Raw genomic sequence first — 14,258 nt, 5'->3', positions numbered from 1 at the left:
TCTTCTAAGGGCATCAATCCCATCATGGAGGCTCCAACCCCATGACCTCATCCAAACTCAGTTACCGCCCAAAGGCCCTAGCTCCAAGTATCATCACATTGGGGGTTAAGACTTCAAAACGGGAATTTTAAAGGGGGAACACAAGCATTCCAGCCATAGCAGACTGATTTAGGTCTCTTTCCTGGGCCCTCCACTCTTTTCCAATGTCATTCCCATCTTAGCATCCACCATATTGTATCTGTCACCTTGTCTGTCTCCTTGAACCCGGGAATCTTGCCTTGCTCATTTCTGTCTCCAGTACCTTATCAATGGCCTGGCCTGGGAAGAGTATTCATCAGTCTTTGTTGAGTAACTGATTGACCAAATAAGAGACTGAATGAAAGAGATATGGTGAGCAAATCCTGTCACCTTTCTTCATTCCCTACTGCTTAGATCCATCACAATATTTACAGGAGTTGATGACATTCCATATCAACTTTTGACTGTGAAGACTTCAGCAATGTCACCTTCTCCACCTGAACTCAGAGGGTGGGACCAGCCACCCTCTCCATGAGTTCTGTGCTCACGGGTGCTCATGGCAGCATTGGCACTATGAGGAATTGTAACTGGGGCTATTTTCTGAGTATAAAAATATTGGACGGCCACATGACTTTCAAGGACTCTGACCTATTTCTTCATGCAGGGACTATTTATGGAGCGGGTTCTGTCTGCATTATCAAGGGAAGGAAGGGCTTGAAACCACAATGCCAGGGATCTGTGTCATGGACTAAGGGGGTGGGGATGGTGGGAATTACAGGGTGCTGAAGACACATCTACAGTCCCTCCTTGGGGCTATAATTGCCTTGCCACCACCCAGTCACCTCAGTGGCACCAGTGTCTACCGCTTCACAGGCTGGCTCTGGCACCTCCTGGACACGTTCCTAGAGAAGGCACCAAAACCTTCTTGAATTTTGCTGCATTTTCATTTTCTTCCTCTGCAGCTACATTGCAGAAATACCAATTTCCGGTCCTCTGAGCTCTTTGCCTTCCTTTCTCCCCTCTCAGTTCCTGTAATGAAGTCCTCCTGCGAGGTGTGAGGGCAAGTGCACTCATCTCACTGAGACCTACAAGCCCACACCTGGGAGAAGAAGAGGTTTGCTCCGAGTACTAGAGCAGAGTGAATTCTCTCTGGATCTATCCTCTGGATGCCACATGCCTCTCCGTGAACTCCTGGGAGTGGGTGCTGGGGTAGTACCACTAGGGGGCACTAGACCGGGAGTGCGGATGGAAGGCAGTCTACAAGAGGAATTCACCTCCCACATTATTCCCTGCGGGTTTCCCTTTCATTAGACTTGAATTTGGAGTAAAGTCTCTCGTGAACCTCTGTCCCCACCTTCTCTGGGTTGCAGGGACTACGTCATTCCTAAGCGGAGGTCAGAGTGGCGCTGCCCAAGAGAAGCAGCTGGAAGCCCCCTGGGGAAGAAATCAGGGTTGATGAGACCCACAGCAGGCTCCCGGCTCCCGCTGGTAATTACCGTACTTCTGAGACGTCAGTGTGGTGTCACACTGGCCCTGATCTTCTACTCGGGATCACACACCCTGGGCACTCTCCCCTCCCACTAATCTTCATAGACATTGGAGGACAACAAATTAGTCCCTGCCTTATGGTGAAGGCCGCCTGATCAGTCCCCTCTCCTTCCACACTCTGTGTTGCACATGTAATTTTATGCAATTGCATGGATTAATCACAATGAATACCATTTGTAGGTTTTCAAAGTGCTTTCCCAGCTCTGATCTGCTCTGAACGAGTCTGTAGGACCAGGCTGGAGATGATCTCCTGACACTTAGCATCCTTGACTCTCTTTCTTATCTCTCTCTTGTTCTCTCTCTCTTTCTTCCTTCCTTCCTTTCCTCCCTCCCTCCTCCTTCTTTCCTGTCTTTCTGTCTTTCCTTCCTCTTTCTTCTCTTTCCCTTTCTAGCCCTTCTTCCTTCCTTCCTTCCTTATCATTAACATACAATGTTACATTTTTTTCAGGTGTACAACACAGTGATTCAACAAACTTATACACTGTGCTATGTTCACTGCATTCCACTCCTCTTTTTGCTACTTCCTGTATCACAAGGCCAGAATGGGGGAGGGAGAGCATTTCCTGGCTCTCGTGCAACTACAGTTCTCGATGAGATTTATGGTCTGTCAACAACATACACTCAGGAGAGGTTTGCAGGGTGGAAGGAAAGCAGAGTCTGCCTATTTGGGACTGAGCCAAAGGATGGACAGGCTGGGTCAATAGGGATCTTTGCTGAGGCTGGACATTTGTCAAGGTGGCCTCGTCACTGGTGTGAACAGCTAGGAAGAAGTGACTATCCAACCCAAGGTCCCGGAGCCAGAATCCAAGCCCCAGGCAGGTTTGACCTCAAGTCCCACCACCTCCCTTCATCATCAAGCTGCTTTCTCTTGAGGGCCCTGCAGCCCAGACTGCTATGCACATGAGGGACGTGGCGCTGCCTCCACTTCAGCCTGGAGGGAGTCCAGATCACTGCTTTCCCTACAGCTCACCCTCATGGTCGGTCCAGGATGTAAGCCTCTCCTCCATACAAACGTGCACCCTGAAGCGAGGGGCCAGGCTCCCTGTGCCTCCAGCCTGGTATCAAATACTGTTCTGGAAACAAAAAGTGATTAAGATTATCATTTTCAGGCAGAGCAGGAATTTGGACCCAGTGTCAGCAGAGACATAGAGACTCACAGTTTCACAAGGAAGGATTTCACCTCCATAGAGTCTTAACCCTTCTCTACCCCTTCCTCACTCCCCCAAGGGAAGAGGAGAGATTATGTGAAGGGTCATTTTGGGATGCACAAACTAGCCTTACAGAGTTGAGCTCTGCCTGGGCAGACCCCTGGTCTTCCAAGATCTTGGTCTTATCTGGTCTTCTGAGCTCTTGGTCGTATATGAGCAGCTTGGGTTGGATGTAGGAGGTGAATCCTCCTCTTTCTGGAGTCTTGGAGCAGGAAGCCCCTTTTGACTCACACAAATGCAAGCTTTTATCAGCAATGAAGGTGATATGTGGCCCTTATCTGCCACCTCCTTGTTTTTTTATTTGTTAAAATCATATGGGGAAGATGGGGCTGTGATGGGTTGAACTGTGTTCCTTACCTCCCTGTCCCTTCATATGTTGAAGTCCTAACTCCCATGACCTCAGAATGTGACTTCATATGGGTAGGGTCACTGCAGCTGTAATTGGTTAAGATGAGCTCCTACTAGGTGCGGTGGGCCCCTAAGCCAGTAAGACTGGTGTTCTTATGTAAAGGGGACTTTTATTTTTATTTTATTTTATTATTATTATTATTTTATTTCTTTTCAGCGTAACGGAATTCATTTTTTATGCACCACACCCAGTGCTCCATGCAATACGTGCCCTCCATAATACCCACCACCTGGCTCCCCCAACCTCCCACCCCCTGCCCCTTCAAAACCCTCAGATTGTTTTTCAGAGTCCATAGTCTCTCATGGTTCACCTCCCCTCCCAATTTCCCTCAACTCCCTTCTCCTCTCCATCTCCCCATGTCCTCCATGTTATTTGTTATGCTCCACACGTAAGTGAAACCATATGAAAATTGACTCTCTCTGCTTGACTTATTTCACTCAGCATAATCTCTTCCAGTCCCATCCATGTTGATACAAAAGTTGGGTATTCATCCTTTCTGATGGAGGCATAATACTCCATCGTGTATAGGTACCACATCTTCCTTATCCATTTGCCTGCTGAAGGGCATCTTGGTTCTTTCCACAGTCTGGCGACCGTGGCCATTGCTGCTATAAACATTGGGGTACAGATGGCCCTTCTTTTCACTACATCTGTATCTTTGGGGTAAATACCCAGTAGTGCAATTGCAGGGTCATAGGGAAGCTCTATTTTTAATTTCTTAAGGAATCTCCACACCGTTCTCCAAAGTGGTTGCACCAACTTGCATTCCCACCAACAGTGTAAGAGGTTTCCCCTTTCTCCACATTAAAGGGGACTTTTAAATACAGACATGCACCTGGGGAAACACCATGTAGAGTCTGGAATTATCCTGCCCTTGCCGAGGGACTGCCCTAAGCTAGCAGAGAGGACTGGAACAGACCCACCCCTGGCACCTCTGAGGGGCCATGGTTCTGCCCACCAACACCTTGACCTCAGATTTCCAGCTTCCAACAAGATGAGACAATACATTTCTATTGTTTGAGCCTCTCAACAACCTGTTGGACTTGTTACAGCAGCCCTGGGAAACAGAGACGGGGGCTATTTCTTGGAGTTAGGAACTCCCACACTTGGGTCAGTAGGGATTTAAGATCCCTGCTACCCACCACTCCCCACCCCCATCGCTGGCATTTTGCTGCAGCAGAAACTTCTCTTCCCTGCAGCCTTCTGAGAACAACTGCACTATAAACCTCCCAAGGACACCCAGAAATTAAACCTCACTCCTGCACTCTGTCTTAAACTCTTGGAACCCCCTCTAAATAATGACACTGCTGTTGGTTCTTCAGGCTTAGAAACAGCCCTGCCCCTGCCCCCGATATGCCTGGGTGGCTGTCCCCCACTTCCTTCTCAGCTGCTCCAATCCCTGCATCTGAGACATCAGAAACAACACATGCCCACTCTGTTAATGTCTGAGGGTCCTGTCGCTCCCTCCAGGCATGATGGAAACAGCCTGTAATATGTTCGGGAAAAAAAAAAGTTTGGACAAGAGGACAAGGGAGTCTTGATATTGCTGGCCATTGACGTTTTGGGGAAGACTCATCACATTTATCCACAAATATGTTAGCGACGAAGGATCAATTCTTTGAAGCAAGTCCAGTTATGGAGTGCTCTAAAACACATCAATTAATAGGAAATTTGAGGAAGAGTAAGGCCAACAGATCAGGAGATGACTGCCATTGAAAAGACAGTCTGTCTTTGGCTCAGGTCATGATCCCAGGGTCCTGGAATCAAGTCCCACATTAGGCTCCTCGCTTAGTAGGGAGCCTGCTTCTCCCTCTGCCTGCTGCTCCCCCTGCTTGGGTGTACACTCTCTTTCTGATAAATAAATGAATAAAATCTAAAAAAAAAAAAAAGAAAGAAAAAGAAAAAGAAAGAAAGTAGGAAGGAAGGAAGAAAAGATAGTTTGTTTCTCATCATTCCCAAGAGAAGTGGGCATGCCATGCCATGGGGGCCCACATGGGGAACTGTGGGATCAACCACAAAGCTGAGGGAGAAGGGTGCAAACATGGGCAGAGGCCTTTCTGTTGGTTTCTGTGGGAAGGAATGGGTGAGGCAGGACAAGCAGGTTTAGGACTGGCTGATATGAATAATTTTAAGGGCTCTGGGGCACAGGGGCTGTCCCTAGTTGTCTAGTGCTTGGACTTGGGGTGACTGGGGAAGGTGGACTGTGGCCCTGATGTGAAGAAGTCAGGCATCAGGATTCAGGAAAAAAAGACATGGTTAATACAATGAGAAAACGAATTCCTCTGCTGGGGCAGCTGCTGTGTTACCTGTTGCTTAAGATTCAGGTCAGGTTTCTGATGCCCAGGCGAGTTAAACATTTCACAGCCAGCTGTGAGAAGTCTAAACTGTGCGGGCTCTTCATGGCCTCCTGCTTTCACGTGCTCCCAAATGTTCTGTTGACCCCACTCACACTGCAGGACCAGGAAGCCCCCCTGCCCGGTCCTTCTATTTTCACCCAATCCCATTCCTGCCCTGTCCCAGCACTGACCCTGTGGGTTTGCTCTCTGTCCCTCCCTCAGCCCTGGCTACACCTTAGCACCACAGACCTTAAAAACTCCCCCACCCAGCACTCCCTCCTGCAAAATAAATCAATTCTGTGGGTGGGGCTCTGTCCAGTACTTTTTACAGTTCCCAGGTGACATGATAACAACCACCCTAGACTCTGTCCTTTGGGTCACCTGGCACAATGGGTGGCCTATGACAGGTTTGCAAAAATCAAAGGATCAGTTTCCTGAAATTCACAGGTCAAGGGCTATAGCATCAGTGTGCTTCGAACAAGGGCCCTTAGGGACACCCAGGCCAGAAATGCAGGCTTTTCCAACTCTTGACTCTTTGTTCATCTTTGCAGGAGTGGAGCTCCCCAGATGGAAAAGACCCACGGGCCCATCTGTGCAGGAAACTCTTCCATTTTCACTCGTCTCTTCCAGATGTGTTAACTGCCGCAGCTCTCCCCCTCTCTCCCTGCTTGGTCTCAGACACCTAGCTGGGTTACCGTGCTGTCCCCCCAACCCCCACTCTAGGTCAGCTCATCACTTGCTTTGCCCTCTAGGATGGGAGCAAATGTGATACAGGCTTGAGGGGATGGGCTTTCTATGCTTCTGTTGCTACTGTGGCCTTGTGAGGCCATATGGGGCTGGCCACCTGCAGGATGAGCCATGAGGAGCAGAGCTGAGGCCAACCATGTACCAGCCAGAACCAGGCAACCCTCAGACATGAGCACAGCCAACACCGCCAGAGCTGCACAGCTGACCCCACCTGACCTCAGTCTTAGGAGCAAGAATTGCCTACAAAAGCTTAACCCATAGATCTGTGAGCGTACTAGATGTCCCTGCTTATGCATTAAAGTCATATGATTATTCATTATGGAAGCCTTATTGTCCCAATAGAAAAAGGAAGTAACCCTTCCCCTCTCCTTTGCAGCTTTAAATCCCCATCTCCTTGAGCTGTGTGCCCTCAGCCCTAACCTATACTCAACCCACTTCCCCATGCTTCCCTAAGATGGTCTTTCTTCCTTCAACTTCATTTTACTCCAGGTATGGTCTCTCTTTATTTTAGCTGCTGGCCAAGAATACCCCACAGCTCAGAAGAGAATTACAGTCCCTGTTCGAGAAGACAAAATGCAGTCTGAAGGATCAGAAAGGACAGCAGACACAGAGGGAGCAGAAAAGCTTATCGGAGAGCATTGGATTTTATGTAAACAGCAGAACTTGAATGTTATTACTAAGATATTAATGCATTTATTTAATTATGTTTATATTTCATTATAAACACAGCCAACAAACTTGCTCTCAGAGAATATAGTCAATGAGATCCACGATTTAACTCTTTAAATAGCAGGGCACCTGGATGGCTCAATGGGTTAAGCATCTGCCTTCAGCTCAGATCATGATCTCAGGGTCCTGGGATTAAGTCCCACATTGGGCTCCCTGCTCAGTGGGGAGTCTGCTTCTCTCTCCCCTCCTCCACACTCCGTCCCCCGTGATCTTTCTCTTTCATTCTCTTTCTCAAATAAATACATAAAATCTTTAAAAAACCCAGTCCTCTTTAAATAGCAACACGTAGCATCTGTTCTGTAATTTTTTGTAATGCAATTAACAAAAGGTCAAGGGGATCTGATGTTTTTCATGGAGACTATAGTTAGTAATGCTGTATTACATTTTTGAAACTTGCCAAGAAGGTAAATCTTAAGTGTTCTTACCATACGCAATGTGAAAAGGTACCTGTGTGAGGTGATGGATAGCTAATTAATGTGATTGAGGTAATCATTTCAAAATATATACATACATACATTAAATCATTATGTTGTAATCCTTTAAAATATCACATTGTGCAACTTAGTATAATTTTTTTATTTGTTAATCACACCTCAATAGAGCCCACAGTAAAAAAGGCAAAAATGACTAAGAAAGAAAAACGCAAATGAGTGGCTCCTGAGATAAATCAGGAAAAGGAGGACCATGGCCGCAGTCTCTTGGGGGAGAAGACTTGTGTTCTATGGAGAATTCCCTGCTCCAAAATATCCCTTCTGCACTGCCTGAAAAGGCACTCAATAAATGTTAAAGATGGAGATGGTGAATGAGTCATTCACTCTTTAGTATGAAATAGTGTTTCAGTGCTGTGTCCTAACACTGAGAAGTCCCAATGAAATAGGAGCTTAAAGAAGAGTGAGGAGGGTGGGTCCACAGACCCTTGGGGAGTATGTGAGATGCTGCAAAGCCAGAGGTGGGATCAGGACACCATGAAAGCCATGTGGGAAGGGTGGAGGACGGGGCTTTCAGAGAGTTTGGGGGGAGGTCTGGAAGGAAAGTGGAAAGGGGCTGAGTGGAGAGGTAAGAATGAGGGTGGAAGGGGAGTAGGAGAGGGATGGATGGAGATCCAGAGCTCAAGAATGAGGAAACATAAAGATGGCTGCCTGCCTGTGTCCTTGTGTGCAGTGGCTGCAGGAGCCCAGAGGCCAGGGGCTGGGAGGATCAGGCATGAACTAGGGAGTCATATGGGCTTGGGGCTCATTTCTTTGTAGATGAAATGGCTGAATTATTCCTATTGAATTGTGTTCTCACCTTCATTTTGCTTCTGGAAGATATTCAGGGCCTTGGAAGTTCTTTACCCAAAGGTCTCTGTCAATTGTTGGGACAGGACCCTGAGTCCAGACCCCTGACTTCCAGGATATCCCTGTTATCTGTCCTGCATAACCCAGCCAGGGCCCCTTGTCACTACCACTCACCTGTTTCTGAACACCTTTTATGCCTTGATGCCATGCTGGCAGCTGACCTTCACTGTCTTGTCTTATCCCTGCAAGGCCCTACTGCTTCTCATTTACTGCTGTGAAGACCCAAACTCAGAAGGGTGAAGTGATTTGCCCAAAGATGCATGGACAGTTGGGGGGTCAGCTGAGCACCACATCTGGGGATCTTGACCTATATATGCTAATGGGGGCCTTGATTTGCATCCTCAACTCTACCCAATTCCCCTGGCATCTTAAGGTCACCATTGACCATTCATTCTAAAGCACAGGAATTTCAAGCCCTTGCCCCAAAGCACCCAGGCTGGTTTTGGCTTCTGGCAGGAGATTTGAGCCCAAATTCCACCACTCTTGCTCCCCCTCCCAGTATTGAGGAGCTTACACAATGGGGCAGGATTCCCCACGACACACTGGGCACACATATGGGGTCCTAGAGGGGCTTCTAGAAGGAGCCACAGCCTGTACCTGTTGGGGTCAGGGAGGGAGGCTCAGAGGAGGTGTGTAGAAGAGGCATGAGGTGGCAGCACCCCTAGGAAACTCCCCAGCTGTTCTCTCCATCTCATCCTCCCGAAAGCCCTTGGGGATGAGGCCCCCATATCAATGTCACTGAATTTAGTGTTCAAGGCTGCTGTGCCAGTTGGCTGCAATGTCACCGTAGGCTGTCAGATCAGCTGGGCCGTGCACTGTTGGGTCATGCCCTAGACCTATGGTCCTGACTGTGATAGGCATCACAGCCCTGGGAGTGAGCCAAAACACAGAGGCCCAGGCTCACTGAAGCAAGGCAGGGAACGGCTTTTGATTCTTCCAAAGTCCCCCAAGAGATTCCAATGAGATCAAAATTGGGCATGGAGCCTTGCTTCTCAAAGTGTTGTCCATCGACCAGAGGTATTGGCTTCACTTGGGAGCCGTTAGAGAGGCAGATGCTAGGCCCTACCTCAGACCTACTGAATCAGGGCCTATAGGCACATGAAGGCTTGAGAAGCCAGGAGGAGGGAAGGCTTTGTGGGTATTGATTCCTGATTCCTGGCTTGCCAGGCAGACAGGATGCCCTTTGATCCCCATGATAATCTGGAAGGTGGACACCATTTTGCTTCACAGATGACACTGAGACTCAGAGAGGTAAGTGACTTTTCTGAAGCCACGGATCCACAGGTGGGGGAACTTTCCAGCCCTACATCTCATCCCCGCTTCTGCCCCATCATCCTCCCACCAGGACATGAGATCTTCCAATATACTGGGCTTGACTCACTGTGCAGGACACAGACCAGAAATTACACAGATGTTTCTCCACCAGAATTAACAAAAAAGGCCTTCTAGTCAGCCCTCAAATCCAACTCCCCAGGACCTCAGTCTCCCAGAGCCTCAAACTTCCCATTGGAAGAGTCTCTGTAAAGCATACATAACGGGCTTACCGTGTTCATCCAGCAAGATGTTGTCTGGCTTGATGTCTCTGTAAGAGAAAACAAATAGGCTGACAATGTGATCTCTATTGATGAGCACACGACAACATGATGCTTGGGGACAAATGCCTGACAACATCAGAGTGCCTGTCTCTCCCTCAGCATGAGGCCCAGACAGGGAGCAGGGAAATAATTAGGATAACAGAGGGCTTGTGTTCTCCCGTCCTTCTTGTTTTGCACAACTGCAAGTCGACTGTATGAGTATTTTCTTCCTCAATATTCTATTTTTTTAATTTTTTTTTCAGTGTTCCAAGATTCATTGTTTATGTACCACACTCAGTGCTCTGTGCAATATGTGCCCTCCTTAATACCCACCACCAGGGTCATCCATCCCCCCACCCTTCTCCCTTCCAAAACCGTCAGTTTGTTTCTCAGAGTCCACAGTCTCTCATGCTTTCATCTCCCCCTCTGATTTCCCTCAATTCAGTTTTCCTTTCCTTCTCCTAATGTCCTCCATGTTATTCTTTATGTTCCACAGGTGAGTGAAACCATATAATAATTGACTTTCTCTGCTTGACTTATTTCACTCAGCATGATCTCCTCCAGTCCCGTCCATGTTGATACAAAAGTTGGGTGTTCATCCTATCTGGAGGTGCAATATTCCCTTATATATGTGGACCATATCTTCTTTATCCATTCATCCATTGAAGGGCATCTTGGCTATTTCCACAGTTTGGCGATTGTAGCCATTGCTTCTATGAATATCGGGGTATAGATGGCCCTTCTTTTCACTACATCTGTATCTTTGGGGTAAATAGCCAGTAGTGCAATTGCAGGGTCATAGGGGAGCTCTATTTTTAATTTTTAAGGAATCTCTACACTGTTTTCCAAAGTGGCTGCACCAATTTGCATTGCCACCAACAGTGTAAGAGGGTTCCCCTTTCTCCACATCCTCTCTAACACTTGTTGTATACTGTCTCATTAATTTTGGCCATTCTAACTGGTGTGAGGTGGTATCTCAATGTAGTTTTGATTTGAATCTCCCTGATGGCTGATGATGATGAACATTCTTTCAAGTGTCTGTTAGCCATTTGTATGTCTTCTTTGGAGAAGTGTCTGGTCATGTCTCCTGCCCATTTTTTGACTTGATTATCTGTTTTTTGAATGTTGAGTTTGAGGAGTTCTTTATAGATCTTGGATATCAGCCCTTTGTCTGTACTGTCATTTGCAAATATCTTCTCCTATTCTGTGGGTTGTCTCTTTGTTTTGTTGGCTGTTTTCTTTGCTTTTGGTCTTGATGAAGTTCCAAAAGTTCATTTTTGCTTTTGTTTCCTTTGTCTTTGGAGACATGTCTTGAAAGAAGTTGCTGTGGCTGATGACGAAGAGGTTACTGCCTATGTTCTCCTCTAGGATTTTGATAGATTCCTGCCCCACGTTGAGGTCTTTTATCCATTTCAAGTTTATCTTTGTGTGTGGTGTAAGAGAATGGTCAAGCTTCATTTTTCCATACATAGCTGTCCAATTTTCCCAGCACCATTTATTGAAGAGACTGTCTTTTTCCACTGGATGTTTTTTCCTGCTTTGTTGAAGATTATTTGCCATAGAGTTGCGGGTCCATATCTGGACTCTCTACTCTGTCCCACCATCTATGTGTCTCATAGAAATTTACAGAGACAATCTATAGAAACAAGGACTTCACAGGCAACATGATGTCAATAAAAACTTATCTTTCAATAATCACTCTCAATGTGAATGGCCTAACTGCTCCCATAAAATGGTACAAGGTTGCAGGCTGGATAAAAAGAGGACCTGTCCATATGCTGTCTAACAAGAGACACATTTGGAACCTAAAGATACATCCAGACTGAAAGTGAAGGGATGGAGAACTATCTCCTATGCCAATGGACCTCAAAAGAAAGCTGGGGTAGTGGTTCTTATATGAGATAAATTAGATTTTAAGATAAAGACTATAGTCAGAGATACAGAAGGACACTACATCACCCTTAAAGAGTCTATCCACCAAGAAGATAAAACAATTTTAAATATTTATGTCCCAATATGGGAGCAGCCAACTACATAAGCCAACTGCTAATCAAAACAAAGAGTCATATTGATATGAATACATTAATTGTAAAGGATCTTAACACACCACTCTCAGTAACAGATCATCCAAGCAGAAAATCAATAAAGAAACAAGAGCTTTGAATGACACATTGACAAGATGGACCTCATAGATATATATACAGAACATTCCACCCTAAAAACAACAGAATATTCATTCTTCTCGAATGCACATGGGACTTTATCCAGAATAGACCACATACTGGGTCACAAATCAGGGCTCAATTGATACCAAAAGATTGAGATTATTCCCTGCATATTCTCAGACCATAATGCTTTGAAACTGGAACTCAACCACAAGAAAAAGTTTGGAAGGAATTCAAACAACTGGAAGCTAAAGACCCTCCTGCTCAAGAATGTTTGGCTCAACCAGGAAATCAAAGAAGAATTTAAACAATTCATGGAAACCAATGAGAATGAAGACACATTGGTCCAAAACCTATGGGATACAGCAAAGGTGGTTCTAAGGGGGAAATACATAGCCATCGAAGCCTCACTCAAAAAAACTGAAAAATCCCAAATACACCTGCTCTCTTTACACCTTAAAGAACTGGACAACAACAAATTAAGCCAACCCACACACAAGAAGGGAAATAATCAAGATTAGAGCAGAGATCAATGAGATAGAAACTAGAGATACAGTAGAACATATCAATGAAACTAGAAGCTGGTTTTTTGAAAGAATCAATAAGATTGATAAACTACTGGCCAAACTAATCCAAAAGAAAAGAGAAAGGACCTAAATTAATAAAATTATGAACGAAAAGGGAGAGATCATGACTAACACCAAGGAAATAGAAACAATCATCAGAAATTATTATCAACAGTTATATGCCAATAAGTTAAGCAACCTAGAAGAAATTAATGCTTTTCTGGAAACCTATAAACTTCCAAGCCTGAAACAGGAAGAAATTGACAACCTGAATAGACCAATATCTAGTAAGGAGATTGAAGCAGTGATTAAAAACCTTCCAAAAAACAAGAGCCCAGAACCTGATGAATTCCCTGGGGGAATTCTACCAAATAGTCAAAGAAGAAATAACACCTATTCTCCTGAAGCTGTTTCAAAAAATAGAAACAGAGGGAGAACTTCCAGATTCTTTCTATGAAGCCAGCATTACCCTGATCCCCAAACCAGGCAAAGACCCCATCAGGAAGAATTTCAGACCAATATCCCTGATGAATATGGATGCCAAGATTCTCAACAAGATCCTAGCTAATAGGATCCAACAGTACATTAAAAAGATTATCCACCATGGCCAGGTGGGATTTATCCCTGGGATGCAAAGGTGGTTCAACATTTGCTAATCAATCAATGTCATGCACAAGTCAATAAGAGTCTCATGCTCTACCGACTGAGCTAGCCGGGCGTTGGTACAAGTCAATAAGAGAAGAGAGAAGAACCACATGGTCCTCTCAGTTGATGCAGAAAAAGCATCTGATAAAATCGTCCTGAATATTCTTAACAATTTCTGGTTTCAAGACTTCCACGAGTCCACTCTTTGAGCACCTGGTCTTTCCAGCCCTTAGCCAGTTTTTGTATGGTCTGTGAGCTAGGAAGGGCTTGTATAACTTTAAGGAGTTGTAGAAACAAAATAAGACACACACAAAAAGGGGAAAAAGGATGTGCAACAGAGACTGATGTGGTCCTCAGAGCCTGAAATATTTATTATCTGGTCTTTTGGGGTGAAAGTTTGCTGATCCTTTTTTTTAGGGCAGGGGCTGGGGAGTTTCTGAAAAGTTCCACTGTACATGGCCATTAGAGCAAAGGGCTTCCAGCTCCAAGTTGTGCTTATTCAGGATAGGGGTTTGCCTTCTTCACCTCTGCTCCATGTGCTTAGCAAGATGTCTGTCACTCACTAGTAGACACTGTTAGAGAAAAATCAGAGTGGGACAGCAGTTCAGGAGTGAGAAGACACTGTACTCCGGACAATCTCAGTAGGGGAAAAATGGGCCTCAATTCTGAACACAACATGGACAAGTGGGAATTTATAGCCCAGGGGTAGGTTGGGGTCATGGATGCAAACTTACTGACTGGAAACATCTGGGGAGGGGGGTTTGGTGAAAACCACCCCATAGGATTCTTGCTGAAGGTGGCTGGATCACTGGACATCACCTGGGGGATGAGGACCTGACCAGATACTGAAAGGGGAGAGGGTTTTCACTAAAGCAACATCATCAGACCTCACTAACACTGGGCAACAGAGGGATTACAGTAAAGCCCAAAAGTTGAGGCCTCGTTGCAAAAGCCTGGATAAAGTTTGGTTGAGGAG

At 45.9% G+C, this 14,258-nt stretch overlaps 1 protein-coding gene across 2 annotated transcripts in view; it reads right to left on the bottom strand.

The window, feature by feature from the left end:
• The window catches only part of STK32B (serine/threonine kinase 32B), a 436,152-nt gene that overhangs the window by 91,254 nt on the left and 330,640 nt on the right, over positions 1-14,258 (bottom strand). For both annotated transcript variants that reach the window (XM_045986344.1, XM_045986350.1), the window contains one exon: positions 9,877-9,914. In XM_045986344.1, coding sequence (XP_045842300.1) covers positions 9,877-9,914 — 38 coding nt within the window. The remainder of the gene's footprint in view (positions 1-9,876; positions 9,915-14,258) is intronic.

This window comes from Meles meles, chromosome 2, assembly GCF_922984935.1.
Source record: "Meles meles chromosome 2, mMelMel3.1 paternal haplotype, whole genome shotgun sequence".
Classification (NCBI taxonomy): Eukaryota; Metazoa; Chordata; class Mammalia; order Carnivora; family Mustelidae; genus Meles; species Meles meles.
This window is presented reverse-complemented; position numbering and strand designations above follow the sequence as displayed.